The following is an 18,923-nucleotide window of genomic DNA, read 5'->3' on the forward strand; positions in this document are numbered from 1 at the left end:
AGGCAAACACCTTACCTGCTGTGCTATTGCTCCGGCCCCGACTGCCACTCTCATTTAAAGCACAAGGCAGCCCTATGAAATTGATGGGACAGGGCTGGAAGGTGCCAATAGACAAGTTACCTGATTTCCCCAATACCGCCCCTTTGACAAATGGCAAACCAAGGTCCATCTCTCTACTCTGATGCTCAGTCTCAGTGTCACATTGTCTCCTGGTTAGTGACAGGTTCCTTTATTCATGAGTCAGCCCCTCCCATGTGCAGAGACTCTGCCAGGCACTAAAAAACCAATGACAAATGAGGCTTCCCTCCCAGACTGATATTACAACAGAAAAGCAGGGCATCGATCATGTCCTGTGCGGTGTGCAATGAGACATGAGCAGGTCTTATGGGACTAAACCTCAAACGCGTCCTCGTCTAGTCTAGGGTATTGGGAAACCCTCCTGAAGTGAAGTGATATTTCAGCCACCACCTAAAGGACAAGTAGAATTCGGTGCCATAAGGATTGAACATCACATGAAGACGCGGGGCAGAAAGGCACTTGTTGAATTTAAGAAGATCAAAGTCCTGTGTTCTTGCATGATGCTGCCCTGTGTTCAGTCCCCAGCACCGCGTATGGTCAAGCCCTGCCAGGAATGATCCCTGAGTGCAGAGCCGGGAGTAAGCCCTGAGCACCACCAGGTGCGACCCAGAACAGAATGAAAACAAAACCAGGGGTCTGGGGCTGGAGCGATAGCACAGCGGGTAGGGTGTTTGCCTTGCACGCGGCCGACTTGGGTTCGATTCCCAGCATCCCAAAGGCTCCCCCAAACACCTCCAGGAGTAATTCCTGAGTGAAGAGCCAAGAGTAACCCCTGTGCGTTGCCGGTGTGACCCAAAAAGCAAAACAAAACAGAACAAAACAAAAACAAGGATCTGAGTGGTAGTGGGAGAGTAAGGCGTTTGCCTTACCTGCGGCCGGCACAGGTTTGATAAGATCCCCCAAGCCCACCAGGAGTGATCCCTGCATGCAGAGCCAGGAGTAAGCCCTGAGCACCGGCCAGGTGTGTCTCCAAAACTAAACAAACGAATCACACCAAAACAAATAAAACAGAGTAAGCCTCCAACGCTTTTCAGAACGCTATTCAGGTCTCCCAAAGAAGAATCGAAAGAGCTATGCTTGGAATATCACGTTTCACTCAAATGAGAGAACGAATCCGGAGTTCTGACATCCGTCGACGATCAAGGATCAGGGACGCTGTCTCATTTGCCAAGGTGTCGAAAACCAGATGGGCTGGTCACGTAATGAGATTTAAAGACGACCGTTGGACTAGAGCTGTTACTGATTGGATTCCACGGAATGTCAAGAGGCCGCGTGGCCGCCCACCTACCAGATGGTCAGACTTCTTCGTGAAGATCATGAACGATCAGTTTGAGGCCCTTCATGTTCCCGGAGCGAAGAGATGCCATTAGGCTACACTAGCACGCGACAGGGACAAATGGAGACGTTACTGGCGCCCGCTCGAGCAAATCGACGACTAACGGGAAGTTAAGTGATTAAGTGATTAAGCCTCCAAAAACAAAAGCAAATTCAGTTGCTAAGTGGCACAGTCTCATTCCAAGTGCTCAGTGGCAGCTTCTTTATAATCAGTGGCTACCCTACTGGATAAGGCAGAGCATTCCCTCTTATGCAGAAAACTGGGACTCAGGTTTTCTTTTTTTGGTTTTTTTTTTGGCGGGGGGGGGGTTGTTTTTGCTTTTTGGGTCACACCCAGCAACGCACAGGGGTTCCTCCTGGCTCTGTACTCAGGAATTACTCCTGGCGGTGCTCAGGGGAACCATATGGGATGCTGGGAATCGAACCCGGGTCGGCCGCGTGCAAGGCAAACGCCCTACCCACATGCTATCGCTGCAGTGCCTCAGATTTCTTTCTTTGCACTGAGCTGCACCTTCCTGCTAAGTGGTTTGGTGATGCAGAATTGATTGCACTGCCAGAAATGCGTTTGGGGTTTTGTTGTTGTTGTTGGTGGTGGTGGTGGTGGTGGTGGGTTTTTTTTTCTTTTGACTCTGAATCTTGGTAGAATCCAGATGTGAACTTGAAACCAACTTGACTCCCTGTTCAGAATGAACGCATGTTAAAAAAATAAATAAATAAAATGAAGGTTGGCCTGTTACTGGGACTCAGGGTGTTATTTGTCTCTTTCTTCTCTTCTAGAATGAAAAGAAAGTTTTATTCCTGGGAGGAATGCATGAACCTTCGGGAGGTCAAGGTATTTATTGGTGCTCTGGGGAAAACAGATGCATATTTGATGGAATCGTTTTACGCATCCTTAGGCTTAAAGTCGGTAGAAGTGTTCTGTTTGTGTGATAGCACTGAAGCCAGAACAGGACAAGCCATAACAATTCAGCCGCTGACAGCAGAAAGCAGAAAAGTGCCTATGCCAGAGAGTATGTGAGTGACTGTACTTTGCTGGGTCGAGTCCTATAATTCCAACCTTAGATTAATCCAGATCTCAATTCTTTCCCACTGATGTCCTCAGTTTCTTGCAAATTGTGCTGAAAGTACATAACAGTTTCCGTTTTGACCTATTGAAATGAGTCAGTTCAGTGGGAGCATCTTAGTCAAACGCTCCTACCATCCCTCACCAGAACTCTCATCGCAGAACTGAAGCTCTGCTCCCATTCGACATTCACCACCACCACCACCACCCTCCCCGGCCATGAATCCCCTACCCCCACCCCCTAGAAACCTCTCTCTGACTTCTTTTTTGCTTGTTGGAGTAGGGTCACACCCGGCAGTACTCCGGTGCTGCTCCCGGTGATGCCTGGGGTTTTTGCCTGGGTTTTGCCGCAGTCGAACCCACATGCTTATAGAGCCTGTGCCCCAGCCCTTTCAACTCTCACCTGTCCACCACCTTCCTGCTTTGTCCCAGTGAGCTGGACTCTGCTAGAACTCTAGACCCATCCCGTCTGTCTTTGTCTTTGTGACTGGCTTTTCACCTCCTGAAAATCATGGTCAAAGCACACTTCAGGCTAAGAACTGAAGGCTCCCCGCCCCTTGTCTAAGAATTCTGTCCTCGAATAAGCTTTAGAATACTTTTTCTCGGGGCTGGCGCGACGGCACAGCGGGTAGGGCGTTTGCCTTGCATGCGGCCGACCCAGGTTCGATTCCCAGCATCCCATAGGGTCTCCTGAGCACCGCCAGGAGTAACTCCTGAGTGCAGAGCCAGGAGTAACCCCTGGGCATCGCTGGGTGTGACGAAAAAAAAAAAAAAAGAAAATTGTTTTGGGGCTGGAGTAATAGCACAGCAGGTAGGGTGTTTGCCTTGCACGCGGCCGACCCGGGTTCGATCCCCAGCATCCCATAGGGTCTCCTGAGCACCGCCAGGAGTAATGCCTGAGTGCAGAGCCAGGAGGAACCCCTGCACATTGCCGGGTATGACCCAAAAAGCAATAAATAGATAGATAAATAAATAAACAAATATAAAATACCTTTTCTCTCTTCCATGAGTTTATGCTTGTTCGCTTGATGAGTTTGCCCTGGTTCATAGAAGTCTCTTCTGTTATTTGCAATGTTATTGTAAGCAAGCCACACCCCAGGGTGCTCAGAGACGTCTCCCCACTGTGCTCAGTAGGCTGTGTGAGGCCTGGGATCAAACCCCTCTCATACGCCCCAACTTCTGCACTATCTCCATGCCTTTTTTTGACGTGCAAGTGATAGAGACTATCAGTTGCCCTTGTGACTCACTGTGAAACTAGAGTTTCTTACAGACCGGCCAGTCATCCATGCTCAAAATGTACTTCAGGCGAAGAACTGAAAGCCTATTCTTATCCTGTTCTTAAAAAGCTATAAAATGTCTTTTTTTTCTCTTTTATTTCTTGGGTGAGTCTGCCCTTGTCAGCCCCCCGGACATTTCATCTGTTGTTTGCAAAGCAGTGTAAGCTAGCAGGCAGGAAAATGGCCGAGGTTCTTGAGAGTCTCATGAAAACTCACAGGCTAAATAACATCTGTGTTGGTTACTCTGGAGAAGTAGGACTCTTAACTAAAAGAAGTGATCTGCCCCGGTTGGGTCATTCTAGAAGGATCCAGCCAGTTTGCCAAAACAGCTGAGGACTTCCTGCCGGAAAGTCATCTTGGCAGGGACTTGCCCTTCAGGAAACAAATTTCCAGAAGGATCCTTTGTTCTCACTCACTGGCCATATTTCTTCTCCCTTCCCAGCTGTTGGAGGTAACTCGATCGCCTCATGCATCCCTAAGCTCGATCCCTAGGGTTTCTTATTATTACCAAATGTCCTTGCACATGTGTGATGTTCAGTTCAGCACCATCATCGTTAGTCATTGTGTTTATTTTCTGAAAAGGTTTTTTTAAGGGAATTCACAGATTTAAGAAAGCTTTATGAGTTATTATCAAGCACATTCTTTTTATCAAGCACAAATTTTTCTTAGACATATGTTTTTTTGTTATTTTTTAATTTTTATTAGTGAGACACCATGAGGTACAGTTGTAGACTTACAAATTTTTGTGCTTGGGTTTCAGTTATACAATGATCAAATACCCGTCCCGCCACCAGTGCCCATTTCCCACCACCACGAATCCCAGTATCCCTCCCACCCCCCATCCCTCCATCTCACCCTGCCTCTGTGGCAGGGCATTCCCTTTTGTTCTCTCTCTCCTTTTGGGTGTTGTTTTTTTTTTTTTTTTTTTTTTTTTTTTTTTTTTTTTTTTTTTTTTTATAATTTATTTATTTATTGAATCACTGTGGGAAAAGTTACAGAGCTTTCGGGTTTAGGTCTCAGTCATGTAGATACCGAACACATTTCCCTTTACCGATACTCATTTTTAACCCCGAACCCCAATAGACCCCCACCTCCCACCCCTCCCAATTCTTGTGAGGTAGATGAGTTCTAGTTAATACTCTATCTACTTTGACTAGATAGATTATTTCGATAAAAGATGCACAATTATTGTTAAGAGTTTACGACCCACCCCCCCCCCCCAATCAGACATGCTGAAACAGCGTTGTGAAATGATTTGCTTTCTACAACTTGGTTTAAGAATAAAATGATGTCGCGCGGCCGCGATAGCGGCCGCGCGGTTTTAAATTTCTGCTATTTTACTTATTGACCCTGGAAGAATTTCTATTAAAAGTTAGCTAGTTAAGAGATTGGTTTCTGTGTCCTGGAGTCGTGGCCGTGCCGGAGAGCCGCTCGTGGGGGGCAGCTGGCGACCCCGGTGGGGCGTGGGGGACGGCCCACAAAGCCCCCCTTCCCATGAGGTCCCCGCTGCTCCCCCCCCCGAGCCCGGCTCAAACCCACTTTCCACAAGGCTCCCGTGCGGCCGCCATCTTTCTTTCCAGAGAGGAACGGGCGGGCTGGTCAACGCCCTTCCCCCTCCGGGCAGGCTTGGTGGCGCGGATCAACACGAGTCCATTTGCTTTTCTGCTCCAAGCGGCTGGTTCTCTGTGCTAAGTCCTTGTTGGGTGTTGTTTTTTAAAATTAGTTTATTTTTTTAACAAAGCTGTTCATGATTGGGTTTCAGTCATACAGTGTTCCAACACCCATCCCTCCACCAGTGGACATTTCCCAGCACCAGTGTCCCCAGGTTCCCTCCAAGCCATCCCCCACCCCATCTGCCTCTATGACAGGCACCTCTCTCTCTCTCTCTCTCTCTCTCTCTCTCTCTCCTCTCTCTCTTTTTAGGCATTATAGTTTTCAATACAGATGTATGGTTTGCAATACAGATGCTGAAAGGTTATCATGCATATCCCTTTACCTGCTTTCAACGCTCAGTTCTTGTCCAGAGTGATCATTTCCAGCTGGTGCTGTCACACTGGACCCTTCTCTGTCTTAAGTACCCTCCGCCGACCACCCCCACCCTTAAGCTCATTCTTTATCTGGAAAAAGCTTTTTGAATGAAGGAGTTCATCCTGCGGGCCAAGGTGACCCTTGGAGACTTCCTGTGAGCAGACCCACGGCTGACTTGGCGGTGCCACCAGACTGCCACTCAGGGGTAGAGACTGGTATTTGTTCACCACGCTGGCACAAGTAACAATGCAAACAGAGAATAGTTTACACACGGCAGGACTGTGCTGTATGTTCTGGGACGAACTAAGCTACCTCTGTGCAAGGATGAATAATCAGAATCACACGCCATGTTCAGAGCCAACTCCTTGGCTCTTACTTCTCATCACTCTTCTGACTTAGTTGTTGTTATTATTTTGTCTCTGTTGTTCTTGGAAGCAGATATATTTTTTCCATTTCTTACATCTCACTTTCAGGATCCTCAATGAGATGAAGACCTGTATCGATAAGATAAGGCTCTTCTTCTCCCCCTGTAGAATTTATATGGGGGGCCCAAGATTAAAGCACTTGCCTTGCATGTGGCCTACCCCAGTGCAATCCCGAGCATCACAGATGGTCCCCCGAGCCCAACCAGGAACGAGCCCAGTGCACTGAGCCAGGAGTAAGCTCTGAGCATCGCCAGGTGTGGCCCCCAAACCAATGTGGTCTGTGACCCACAGATCCATATGAGTCAGGTGAGAGTTGGGAGAAGCAGACCAGCAAGCGTCTGTGTGGATCATTCCCTGTGGAGGTTGGCTGAAGACAGTGAGTTGGTCATTGGAGCCCAAGGCAGCCGCCTCATTTTCCTCTATTCATTCCCTCTGACTGTTCTCATCGCATGAACTAGGAGAGAATGTACCTAGCTTAGTCCTGGTCCACTGCTGGGTGCGGGAGCAACTGAAAATGCCAGGGAGCTACGCACTTGACCTTAGACTCAAATAAAAGAGGTTTCTACAGGAAGTTACTGTCAACTGTAGTGAAATGCCTTTGAGTAAAATTGTCAGTAAAGGGACCGGAGAGAGAGCACAGCAGGTAGGGTGCTTGCCTTGCATGCTGTCTACCTGAGTTCAATCCCCGGCATCCCATGTGGTCCCCCAATCACCGCCAGGAGTGATTCCTAAGAGCCAGGAGCAACCCCTGAGTATTGCCGGGTATGGTCCAGCAACCCAAAAGAAAAAAAAATTGTCAGTGAAATATGAACTGTGTCAGAGCAGTGTGGTTGGAACTAGAGGGCTGGTCATGGGATCATGGCAAGAAAAGTCATTCAGAGGGAGAAGGATAAATCAGGAGTGGTCTCGCTCACCGTTGGTTACATAGAAAGATTTAAGAAAAGGAACAGACAGTAATATTTGGTTTACAAAACTGAGGTTACGAAGCAGAGAGTCAAGGGGGATGGAGGAGGGAGCAAGTGACAGGAGGAACAGGGTCAGTGGTGGAGGCTCTGAGGTACTTCGATGGCGATGAAGTTGCAGTAACTTTGTACGCTAAGAGCGTAGCTGTTAACACCGTTGTGACCATGCTACCTAAGCTATAATCACAAATTAATTAAGTTGAGCAGAAAACATAGTCTGTACATTTCTGTGGTTATAGAATTGTTTTGATTATACGTAGGATTGCTTTTCTTTGCAGCAGTAAATCTTTTTTTTTAACTTTTTGCTATTTTTTTCCCCTTCCATTTTAGTCTTTAAAGAAGCTCAACCATGCCAATGTAGTAAAATTAAAAGAAGTTATCAGAGAAAACGATCATCTTTATTTTATTTTTGAGTACATGAAGGAAAACCTCTACCAGCTCATTAAAGAAAGGTACAGTGTGATCTTTGCATGGTGAGAAATATTTTAAACTGCCATCAGAGGAGGGGCCTAGCTCACATTTCCTGCCTTGGAGGTCTTGTGGTCACTTCATGGAAATTACTTGTAATGCAACTGTTTTTGTGCTTTAGTGGGTCATTCACCCCAAGAAGCTCAACAGATGCTTTACAGCTCTATTTTAGTTCTATTATAAATACTTGCTAAATTTGAACTTTACAAGTGAACCACATAGATCCTCTTGGGCACTTTCCAGATGAATGCCACTCATGGCATCTCTCCGAGAGTGAGCGAATGAACAACTGCCTTCACAGCAGAGAGGTGATGTGGTTTGGACCACCAAGAAGAAATCCTTACCATCCCCTGCCTTTCAAAAGTTCATCTGGAAAACCTTAAACTTTCCCCATTTAAAATTTTCACTTTAGTTTATATTGTGGAGAGATGAGACCTTTTTTAAAAAATTGCCATATTAGAGGGAGAAGATTACTATAAGATACTGAATCTTCTTTGTAAATAGGTGTATTTATCTACTGGGATGTATTTGGTGCTTTTTCTTATAGGGATAAATGTTTCTTATCAAAGGATCTGGTCAAATTAGCATATACGTACTTAGGTTTTAATTTTTGTTTTTGTTTTTTTGTTTGGGGGACACATCTGGCAATGCTCAGGGGTTATTCCTGGCTCTGTACTCTGGAATCAGTTCTGGTGGGTTCAGGGGACCATCTGGGATGCTGTGGATTGAACCTGGGTCAGCTTTTTGCAAGGCAAGGACCCTAGTACCTGCTGTACTATTGCACCAGCCCCAACATGAAGACTAGGCACAAATTTTGTTTTCATATGTAAATCTATATTTCTAACTTTTTTTCCTCTGTCCCATACAGAAATAAATTGTTTCCTGAGTCTGCTATAAGGAATATCATGTATCAGATATTACAAGGTCTTGCATTTATTCACAAACACGGTAAGTGATTTGAAGTACTGTTTTTTCTTTTTTGATTGAATCACCGTGAGATACAGTTACAAAGCGTTCATGTTTGAGTTTCAGTCATACAATGATCGAACACCCATCCCTCCACCAGTGCACATTTTCCTCCACCAGTGGGCTGGAGCGATAGCACAGCAGGTAGGGCGTTCGCCTTACAAGCGGCCAACATGGCCGACCCGAGTTCGATTCCTCCGCCCCTCTCGGAGAGCCCGGCAAGCTGCCGAGAGTATTCGATATGCCAGACACAGTAACAACAAAGTCTCCAATGGAGACGTTACTGGGCCCGCTCGAGCAAATCGACGATCAATGGGAGGGCCTTTAGTGTACCCAGGATCCCACCCCACCTCCATCCCACCCTTCCCCTGAAAGAAAGGGACAGACATAGAATGACTGCACTCATTTGTGGAATGTAAAATAACATAATATGAGACTGACACCCAAGGACAGTAGAGACAGGGCCAGTGCTGTGTTTTTCAATAGCAGCAAAATATCACCATCACATTGCAGACAGGAAGCCTAGATGTCTTTATAATTGACACCAAGAAAAGATTAAAGAGTCGAGAGGCTAATAGTGAATTTTGGAATCTGTCTTATGACTTGATTTCTGAATATTGTCCTTATTTGTCCTATCTACATATTCTTTTTTTTTCTAGATTTTTCTTAGTGAAACACCATGGGGTACACTTGTAGATTTACAAATTTTTGTGCTTGGGTTTCTTACCTCTAGGCTTTAATATTGAACTTGTTGATGATACACCTGAGATTTTTGTTTCTAACCACAAACTGGTATAATAAGCCTTAGATTAGAACTCAGAGAAGATTCACAAATTTTATTTATGTGTTTATATTTATTGAATCACCATGTGTTGGGCTGGAGCAATAGCACAGTGGTAGGGCGTTAGCCTTGCAAGCAGCCAGCCTGACCAAGCCAGGTTCGATTCCTCCGCCCCTCTCGGAGAGCCCGGCAAGCTACCGAGAGTATCTCGCCCGCACGGCAGAGCCTGGCAAGCTCCCCGTGACGTATCCGATATGCCCAACACAGTAACAACAAGTCTCACAATGGAGACGTTACTGAACCCGCTTGAGCAAATTGATGAACAACGGGAGGACAGTGACAGTGACAGTGACACCATGTGTTACAAAGGTGCTTGTGATTGAGCTTCAGGGGTGCAGTGTTCCAGCACCTGCCCCTTCACTAGTGGCCACCACCCTCATCATCACATCTCATCTTTAACCCATGAAATGCTTTGTCATGGATTTTCATTTTCCTAATATGTAAGTGTCTCAGTTTGTTCCAGAGGCATTAAAAAGAAATGGTCTAATAAGATTCAGACAACATAGGAAAATAAAACTCAACAAAGGACAGGGGAAAAGGCATGAAACCATAGGGGTAAAATTAGCCCTCACAATGCATGTTATTCGGTTTTGTATATTTGATTCTAGCTACCAGCAAAATGTGAAACATGATCAATTATAACCTCTATCATACCCTAGAGTAAAGACATATCAGTTGCTCAATAATAGCAGAATTATCATTGGTATTTTTTGAAACCAGAGATTTTTTTTTTCTCACGGAATGAATAGTCCAAAATGTCATTGCATGGTCAACATAATGACAGGTTACAAAGGGCAGTTTCAGGGTAAATCCCTCCATAGAGGCCAGTATTATGCCACAGAAACAGTTCCACTGGGGTTTAATATGATATACTCAAGGGATGGTCTATCTAATCCGAAGAGTGATTTAGAGAGTCTAGAATGAATGATCCATTGGAATCTATGTACAACCCCCTTTCCAGAAAAAGAACTGCTCCGTCCCACCCCGACCCTTCTCGTTGTCCTGCTCCCCACCCCACCCCCCATCATTGTCCTAGCATACCCTAGGGAGTGTTCACCTCCACTTTGGAAAATGCTTCTCTAGATGAATGAGTAGTCACATACTCCAGGAAAATCCTGGATGACAATAATAGTTGGAAATGATCGCTTTGGACAGGAACTGAATGTTGAAAGCAGGTAGGTAAAGGAATATACTTGATAACTTTTTAGTATCTGTATTGCAAACCAACCATGAGAGAGAGAGATAGAGACAGAGGGGGACAGAGAAAGAAAGAGAGACAGAGAGAGGTAGAGAGAGAGAGAGAGAGAGAGAGAGAGAGAGAGAGAGAGAACAGAGAAAGTCCGCACCTGCCATAGAGATGGGGCAGGAGAGAAACTGAGGACACTGATGGTGGGAAATATACACTGGTGAAGGGAAAGATATTGGGACATTATATGACTGAAACCCAACCATAAACAGCTGTGTAACTGTGTATCTCACCTCGCCTGCACGGCAAAGCCTGGCAAGCTCCCCGTGACTATTCAATATGCCAAACACAGTAACAACAAGTCTCAAAATGGAGATGTTACTGGGCCCGCTTCAGCAAATCGATGATTCAACTAAACACTAAAAATTTTTTTTAATCCAAAACAAGAAAACTCACATTGAAAAAAAAAAGAAAATCCTTCATCAATTTGTTCTTCTTGACTGAGCTTTTTAAAGATGTTGCAGAGCAATGACGGGAGGTTCTACTTTTTACTAAGTATCTGAGGCATTGCTAGTCTTGATTACTAACTGGATTCAGTCCCAGCTAGGGTTGGATGGAAGCCTTCTCACGAACTCAGGGTGGCAGGATGAATGCATCCAGCAGTAGAGAGCCTGAAGTCCCCTGAAGTGGCAAAGGAGTTGATCTTGCACAGGCAGAAATAGGTTCATTTGGGGCCGGAGCGATGGCACAGCAGGTAGGATGTTTGCCTTGCACGCGGCCGACCAGGTTTCGATCCTCGGCATCCCATATGGTTCCCCCCAAGAACCGCCAGGAGTAATTCCTGAGTGGAGAGCCAGGAATAACTCCTGAGCATCGCTGGGTGTGACCCAAAAAGCAAAAAAAAAAAAAAAGAAAGAAAGAAAGAAATATTTTCACTCCCCAGTCTAAGGAGATGTTTGCCGTTGCAAATATTGCAATAGCGGGTTTCATTACCCAGTACTGTTTGATAGTACTGTTTGTTCAGCTCCAAACTGAGTAAACAGCTCTTGTGCCATGGTTGAGGGTATGGTACATCCGGGGTCATTCCTAGCCTAAGATTGTTCCACCGTATGTGGTGCCTCCCGATTAGTCTCGAGTGGAATGAAAGAGGCAAATAATGACTGTGCAAAATCCTTGCCAACCTCAGGCACGTGCTCATTAATCAGCAATACAGAGGCCAGACTGCAAACCAGTTCTCGTCGAGAGTTACTCGTAAAGGGTCTCTCGGATTCAGCTGACCGGGATAGAACCGGCACGTTGAATTTTATTCTCGAGAACTCACAAGGAAAGGAATGAGGTTGCAAAACACAGAAAGCTTCTGAGAAGGTATCTTCAGGACAAATACAGCGAGAAGTATTTCCTATAAGTCACTACTGGATTTAAAAGCTCAGGAAAAAGAAACGATGAAAAATAAAAGAGAAAGGTCCAACCCGGGATGTTTGCAAGTAGGGAAGCCAGACACAAGTGTCGTAGTTATTTGGGCTATTTGGGTTATTCGTTTGTGTTATCCCTTTTTCATTTTCTGTTGATTTTCATGAGACCCAGATAATTGTTACAAGAGAAGATTTGTGCAGCCTTTTATATAGGTTGATGTATACTGTTAACAATACTGTGTACTGTTAAACACACACACACACACACACACACACAACCTCCTAGTTGGTACTAATTTGAGCAACACACCAACTCATACATACTTTTGAACATTATCTACAATTATACATCTCCACATGCACATGGATTTACACATAAATTCCTCCTCCTTCATACACGCCCACAATCACACCCACAAATATCCATGCATGAGCACATACAATATATACTTGTGTCCAGTAATTTAGTATCCATATACTCTTGTGTTCAGACAGCTCTTTGGACATCAGCCCAATTTCCCTCCAAACCCTTCACACTTAAGTTGTGCATTGAACCAACTCGGGGAAAGACTCCGTTTATGGTGTGCGGACCCCCTTTGCTCTGAGAACCCCGGCATTCCTGCTATTTCTAGAGATTTTCATTGATAGTTCCCTACAGCCGGCAGAACTCAGATCTGGTTCGAGCTTTAAAAGATTTGATCTGTTGCCTTGTTTATTCCCTGGCCGATTGCTCAGATAGAAAGAATAGATGGACATCTAGTTCCTTCGAAGAAGAGGAAATTGAGGGTAAAAGACCTGTCAGGAACCCCACTTGTAATAAAAGCAGAGCAGAGATTAGCTTAGATATCTGTGCCCATTCGTCATGCTTTGTCAGAAGAAAAAAAAATTAAACAACAACAGAGCCTGTCTGTGCTCAAAGGAGCAAGAAAATAAGAGATGAAGTAGTGATAATAATTGTAAGTGTCATGGGCATTTATTTTGCCAGTTACACCTCATTTTTATTGCGAGTTGCTTTTTGGGTGGTTGCTAGATGCTTTTTTTTTTTTTGGATGATTTGCAGATGGTATTGACTGGCCTTTGCTGAAGTGTCCATGTAAATCTCTGTCAGTCCCTTTTCCAGTCGTGGAAAAAATCATCATCTCCATCACTCCACAGATTCGGCTGTGAGTGTCGGGCTCTGCCCTGTTAGCAGTTTTTCACTCTGAGAAGGTGTGTTCCAGCCCGCGGGGACTGGATTCCTTTGAGAGGGAGAACAGCAGTGCAGGCAGTTGCTATGGCCGTAGTTCATGTCACCGAGAGCTCCCCTCCCGCAGGGAATGGAAACACGCCGCCCCTCGGTACTGATTGAGCAATGCCGACGCATAGGTACTTTGCAGGAATTAATTACCGCCAAGCAGAGTTCATCCTTGACCTGCCCTTGCAAATACCCAGCCCATACCTGTCTCTGCGGCTAATCCTGGATGCGGGCGGGCGTCTTGGAGGACGATGTGCTGAGACGGTTCCCTTCTCTGCCTCGGCCCTTGTATCAGTGTGCCCTGTGTCACTCGCTGTGTTGGTGACACTCCCGATTGGGAGCACCCTAGCTTCAGAAGATTTGCAGTGTCTTGTGTCGGTTCAGCTTCCCAAGTAGGCAAGCCTGCTGCCTGCATTCTGCATGGGGAAGTGTGCTTTGGTGAATTCTGCATGCATGAGGTTCGCTGGGAGCAGCCTGAGCAGAGAGAAGAAAGCCTTCTTTGTGCTTTGATGTCTTCCTGGCCCAGAGGTGGTTAGTGGAGAGGAAGCAGGGCACATTTTCTGTCAGCATGAAAGTGAAAGCTTCCCTGTTATCCAGCTGGCACATGGTACCCTGAAATGAAGTTAAAGGTGTTTTCATTCCCGTCTTCTGAAAGCCTGTCTTAAGCAGGAAGACTCTCATCTGAGCAGCCCTTCGCCGAGGCCTGATCTATGAATGGCGCAGGTAGGAAGGTTTTCACTGGACCTCAGGAGGCAGAGGAAGAAGTGGCCTCCCTGTTACCAGCTACGCCGTGCACATCCACAGAATCTGAACCCAGCCAGGAGCCATATCAGAGCTGAGGGCCACCTTCTGGCGTGATGCCTCATGGGCTTTGATTCTTTTTTCATTTGTTTCCAGTTTATTCTAATTTGTACAATATGGGAGTTTATTGCATTATTTTAACCTCTGCCTAGATATCAAACTCACCATGCCCGCCACAGGAAAATGCCCTTCTATGCCTGCCTCCCTCCTCCTTCCCTTGGGAACCGCTCCTGTTTTCAAGAGACTGGGAATTTGTTTTTTGCCAGTTTCCTTTAGTGATTCGTATTCCACATAGGACTCACATCCTCTGGTAATTATCTTCCACTTCCTCAATTATGTCACTCAACTTGATCACCTCTAAGTTCATCTGTTTTATCCCTACAGGCACAATTTCATCTTTTATATTTTTTTAATAGCGGAGTGGCAGCCTATTGAGCATATGTGCCTTCTTCACCCAGTCACCTGCTGACGTGGTGGGCATTGGTGTTAACTCCGTGCATTTTTGTTTATTTGTTTTTGGGTTGGGGAGCCAGATTCGGCAGTGCTTAGAGATGATTGTGGCTCTGTGCTCAGGAATCACTTCTGGCAGTGCTTGGAGGACCGTAGGTGGAACCAGAGATCAAATCAGGCTTGGCCATATGCAAGACAAGTGCCTTACAATTTGTACAATCTCTCTGAACCTGACTTCATGATTTGAGCCTAATTTTCAGCAGCAAAAAATGATGCCATATCTACCTTCCCTCTAGGGAGAGTAAGATAAGAGCGTTCATACCTACGAATAATGAGATGCTCTTGCAAGGTGCTATGGTGCCAAGTATTGCCCTGAAAAGTTGGCTTGGGGGCTTTGGGGGGGGTTGTTTCTATTTTGGGGCCCTACTCTGTGATGCTCAGGGCTTACTTCTGGCCCTGAACTGAGGGATCACTCCTGGTGGGACTCAGAAGACAGTGCTGGGGATCAAACCTGGGTTGATTGCATGCAAGGCAAACACTCTGCCTGCCAAAATAATCTCTCCTATCCTGCCCTGAAAAATTTTAAAATATTGGCGCATTGAATTCTGCAAAAACAACTCCACAAAGTAGATGCTGTTATAGCTGCACATGATGATGAGAAAGGAGAGAGACGGAGAAGAAGAGTGATTTGCCAGTCAGTGAGCAAAATTGGTAAGGATTTGCAATCAGGCAAGCCGATGACCCGTTCGCTTAACCACGGTGCTGTATTGCCTATCAGAGGGAAATAGTAATGGTTTGCTAAAACAAAAATGAAGTATAACTACTCAGGAGAGCCTTGTGGATAGACAGTTGCTGTTTTTCAGTAGTGAGAAAAGGCTAGCTGCTTTACAGAGCCGCTCACAAAGGCTTCCCAGCTATAAAGGCATACACTCACGCAACACACAGATGACAAACAATATGGCAGTATAATTGAGTTGTTGTGCCACTGACAACGTGAGTCATTGACAAATGCGGTTTTCATTAGCCCTTTGTTGTTTGGACATGATTATCTTGTCTTATTCAAATGCCAGTCTTATGGATCACATATGGTCCAAGGACATGCAAATTAATCATCCAGATAACCAGATGTCAAAGATTAATCTCAAGCCAGGGAGGTAACTCAAAGGGCTAGGATGCATGCTTTGTGTGAGGGAAGCCTGGACTCAGTCCTCAGTACTGCATGATCTTCCGAACACCACCAGGTCATTCTCACCAATAGCAAATCCCTTCCGTACCTCAGTGCTTCTAGACCATTTATCCGAGCTTCCTTCAAACCAGGATGTTTGAAGCTACCAGTTTCAACACTATTGCCTGCCACTCACCCCCACCCCTCCAGCCCCCGCTTTTTTTTTTTTTTTCATTTCAAGCTCTGAGTAGCTATGAGGATCTCAGCAGGGATTGGAGAAACCAGATCAACCTTTGTACAGTACCGAAAGGAGGCCAAGGGGGGCTTTCAGAAAGTTGCAGCAGTGTTAATAGAGCCAAGGCCTTCTCCATGGGACTGCGGACAAAGGTGTCCCTGGTTCCATGACAGAAAGTGTGTCTCCCTATATATCCAACTGAATTGTTTGTTTGGTTTTGGTGGTTTTTTATTTTTATTTTTTGTGAGGTCCGGTGGGGGGGAAGTCCTGGGGCACAGCTAGCAGTGCTAAGGAGTTACACCTACTTCTGTTCTCAATGATCACTCCTGGCAGTGCTAGGGGGACCTTAGGCAGTGCCAGGGATTCAACCAGGGTCTGCCATGTGCATGGCAAATGCCTTGACTCCTGTACAATCTCTCTGAGTCCTCTCCACTCACGTTTAAGAATTTGTGTATATTTGGGGCTGAAGCGATAGCACAGCGGGTAGGGCGTTTGCCTTGCACGCGGCTGACCCAGGTTTGATTCCCAGCATCCCATATGGTCCCCCGAGCACCACCAGGAGTAATTCCTGAGTGAAGAGCCAGGAATAACCTCTGTGCATCATAGGGTGTGACCCAAAAAGCAAAAAAAAAAAAAAAAAGAACTTGTGTATATTTGATTTTCATCCTAGCCATTTTCCCTCTGATGGTATGTTGGGGGCCTGAAGCATAATCTGTAGGAAGGGAAAATGCATAGAGAGATACGTGGGGAATCAGGATGTTTATTCTTCTCATTCCTGAGTGCCCCAGTGCTCTGTGGCAGTGGCTTAGCAAAGACTTAGTGAGGGGAGGGATAGGCAGAGGAGAGGAAGTGGTGGAAGCAAGAATCACATTGCAAGAGAGACGTGAGATGCCAGGACTTGAGTGCAAGAACACAGCTCACTTCTGAGTATGAACTGATGTGGCAGCACTGCGTGTGGGAGCAGGGAGAAGATGCCCATTTCTCTTTTTTTTAATTATTATTCGTTTTTTATTGAATCACCGTGAGACACAGGTACAAAGCTTTCATGACTGAGTTTCAGTGAGACAATGATCAAACACCCATCCCTCCCCCAGTGTACATGTCTCACCACCAACGTTTCCAGTCTCCCTATCACCCCACCCCCACTCCGCCCCACCCCCGTCTCTATGGCAGGCAGTTTTCTTTTAGATGCCCATTTCTTGAAGTGGGCATTACACATAATGGCAGAGGGAGTCACTGCTGGGGACGGAGGATCGGAGGACAATGACTTTTATGAAAGCGAGGCCATGTATGTTTGGAAATGATCAGCGTTAGCCTACCTTGCTTGGACAAGGGTCTCCGGGACGAGAATACGGCACCAATCTGGACAGGAACAGAAGAGAACCCTAAATTTGGAGTCTCCATTTGAGTCAGAGAGTCAGGACTTAATGGCATGGCAGCGCAGACCCTCTTTGGGCATCCCACTGGGATGGAGACCCAAGGGAACTCTCCACACGCGTGAGTGGGAGGTGTGAACTTTCAGAGGCATTGATCACTGACTGGTGGTGGTCTGGGTGCCCTCGGAGGGTTGGCGTGCTAATTGCTTCCTGCGTGCACCCCACTGATTGCCCTCGGAGGGTTGGCGTGTTAATTGTCTCCTGCATGCATCCCAGAGCTCTGCTGAAGCCAAGGCGGGCTTCCCATCCGTCAGATGCGTTTTCTTTGCATTTCACTATATGAGCTACAGATATTCTTCTTTACTTCTTCCTTAGGCAAAGCAGTAAGCACCTAACAGTTAAACCTTAGTGGCAAACACACACCACCAGAATTTTAGATATGAATCATCTTCAGAAATCTCGTTTCTTCACTTTGAAAGAAAATAATCTTGAGGCCAGAGAGACCCTCCAGGGGTAAAAGCTTGCGTTGCATGCAGCCGACCCAGGTTCCATTCCCTGGCACGACATATGGTTCCCCAGGCACGGCCAGAGTGAGGAATCAGCCTTGAGCACCGCTGGGTGGGACCTATAAACAGAAAGAGAATAGTCTTGTATCAAACTCAGGGTCCGTCATATGGTAGGCATGCCCTCTTATCACTGAGACTTGTCCCTGAGCCCATATCTTGTTTCATTTTTTGTTGGGGGTCTGCAGGAGAATGATTGCCAAGCAATGCTCGGGCAACTCGCAGGCCCCTCATTGTGATTCTTGGCCAACGAGGCCGGCAGTTTCATGCAAGAACTGAGGATATGGTGCTGTTTGGTGTCAGGATTACCAAGGCCAGCCCAGCACTGCTCAGAGACCTTCTATGCAACACTGCTGGAGGCCTTGGAGTAGTACCATGCTGTGCTCACACCCCTTGTTTTTTTTTTTTTTTTTTTTTTTTTTGCTTTTTGGGTCACACTCGGCGATGCTCAGGGGTTCCTCCTGGCTCTGCACTCAGGAATTATCCCTGGCGGTGCTCAGGGGACCATATGGGATGCTGGGAATCGAACCCGGGTCGGCCGCGTGCAGGGCAAATGCCCTACCCGCTGTGCTATCGCTCCAGCCCCACACCCCTTGTTTCTTTTTTTTTTTTTAATTTCTGAAACACCATGAGGTACAGTTATAGACTTATAAATTTCTGGGCTTGGGTTTCAGTTATTAGTACCAGGAATTTTGCTCCATGACTTGAAGGCCACCCCTTGTTTCTTAAGCACCCGTTTGTAATTGTTTCTGCTCTGGTGTGGGCTGTCAGTGCCCCTGAGGTGATGGTGATTCTCTGTTATCTCAGGGGATATATGTTCAACCCCCCCCCTTTCACCCCCCGGGGACGGCCGACACTGGGGAGAGTGCCGGCCTCCACTCCGACTACCTTTTTCTAGTTATCCACGCATGTAAGAGTTTGATGTATAAATTCGGCACAGGAAGAGGTTAAAAACAAAACCGGATGGACTGGGGATGTGATTCAGTGGCAGACATATGTCTTGAATGTAGAACACCTGGGCCCCATTCCCGCTGCCACCCAGAAAATAATAATAATAA

At 46.2% G+C, this 18,923-nt stretch overlaps 1 protein-coding gene across 2 annotated transcripts in view; it reads left to right on the forward strand.

The window, feature by feature from the left end:
- Positions 1–18,923, forward strand: part of CILK1 (ciliogenesis associated kinase 1) — a 51,425-nt gene that overhangs the window by 4,928 nt on the left and 27,574 nt on the right. The window contains exons 2-4 of one of the 2 annotated variants that reach the window (XM_056108973.1): positions 2,191–2,245; positions 7,499–7,620; positions 8,505–8,584. In XM_056108973.1, the coding sequence (XP_055964948.1) occupies positions 2,191–2,245; positions 7,499–7,620; positions 8,505–8,584 (257 nt within the window). Of the gene's footprint in view, positions 1–2,190; positions 2,246–7,498; positions 7,621–8,504; positions 8,585–12,027; positions 12,114–18,923 lie in introns of those variants that run through there. The other variant, XM_056108974.1, reaches the window with a different exon arrangement.

This window comes from Sorex fumeus, unplaced genomic scaffold (assembly GCF_029834395.1).
Source record: "Sorex fumeus unplaced genomic scaffold, SorFum_2.1 ptg000241l, whole genome shotgun sequence".
NCBI lineage: Eukaryota > Metazoa > Chordata > Mammalia > Eulipotyphla > Soricidae > Sorex > Sorex fumeus.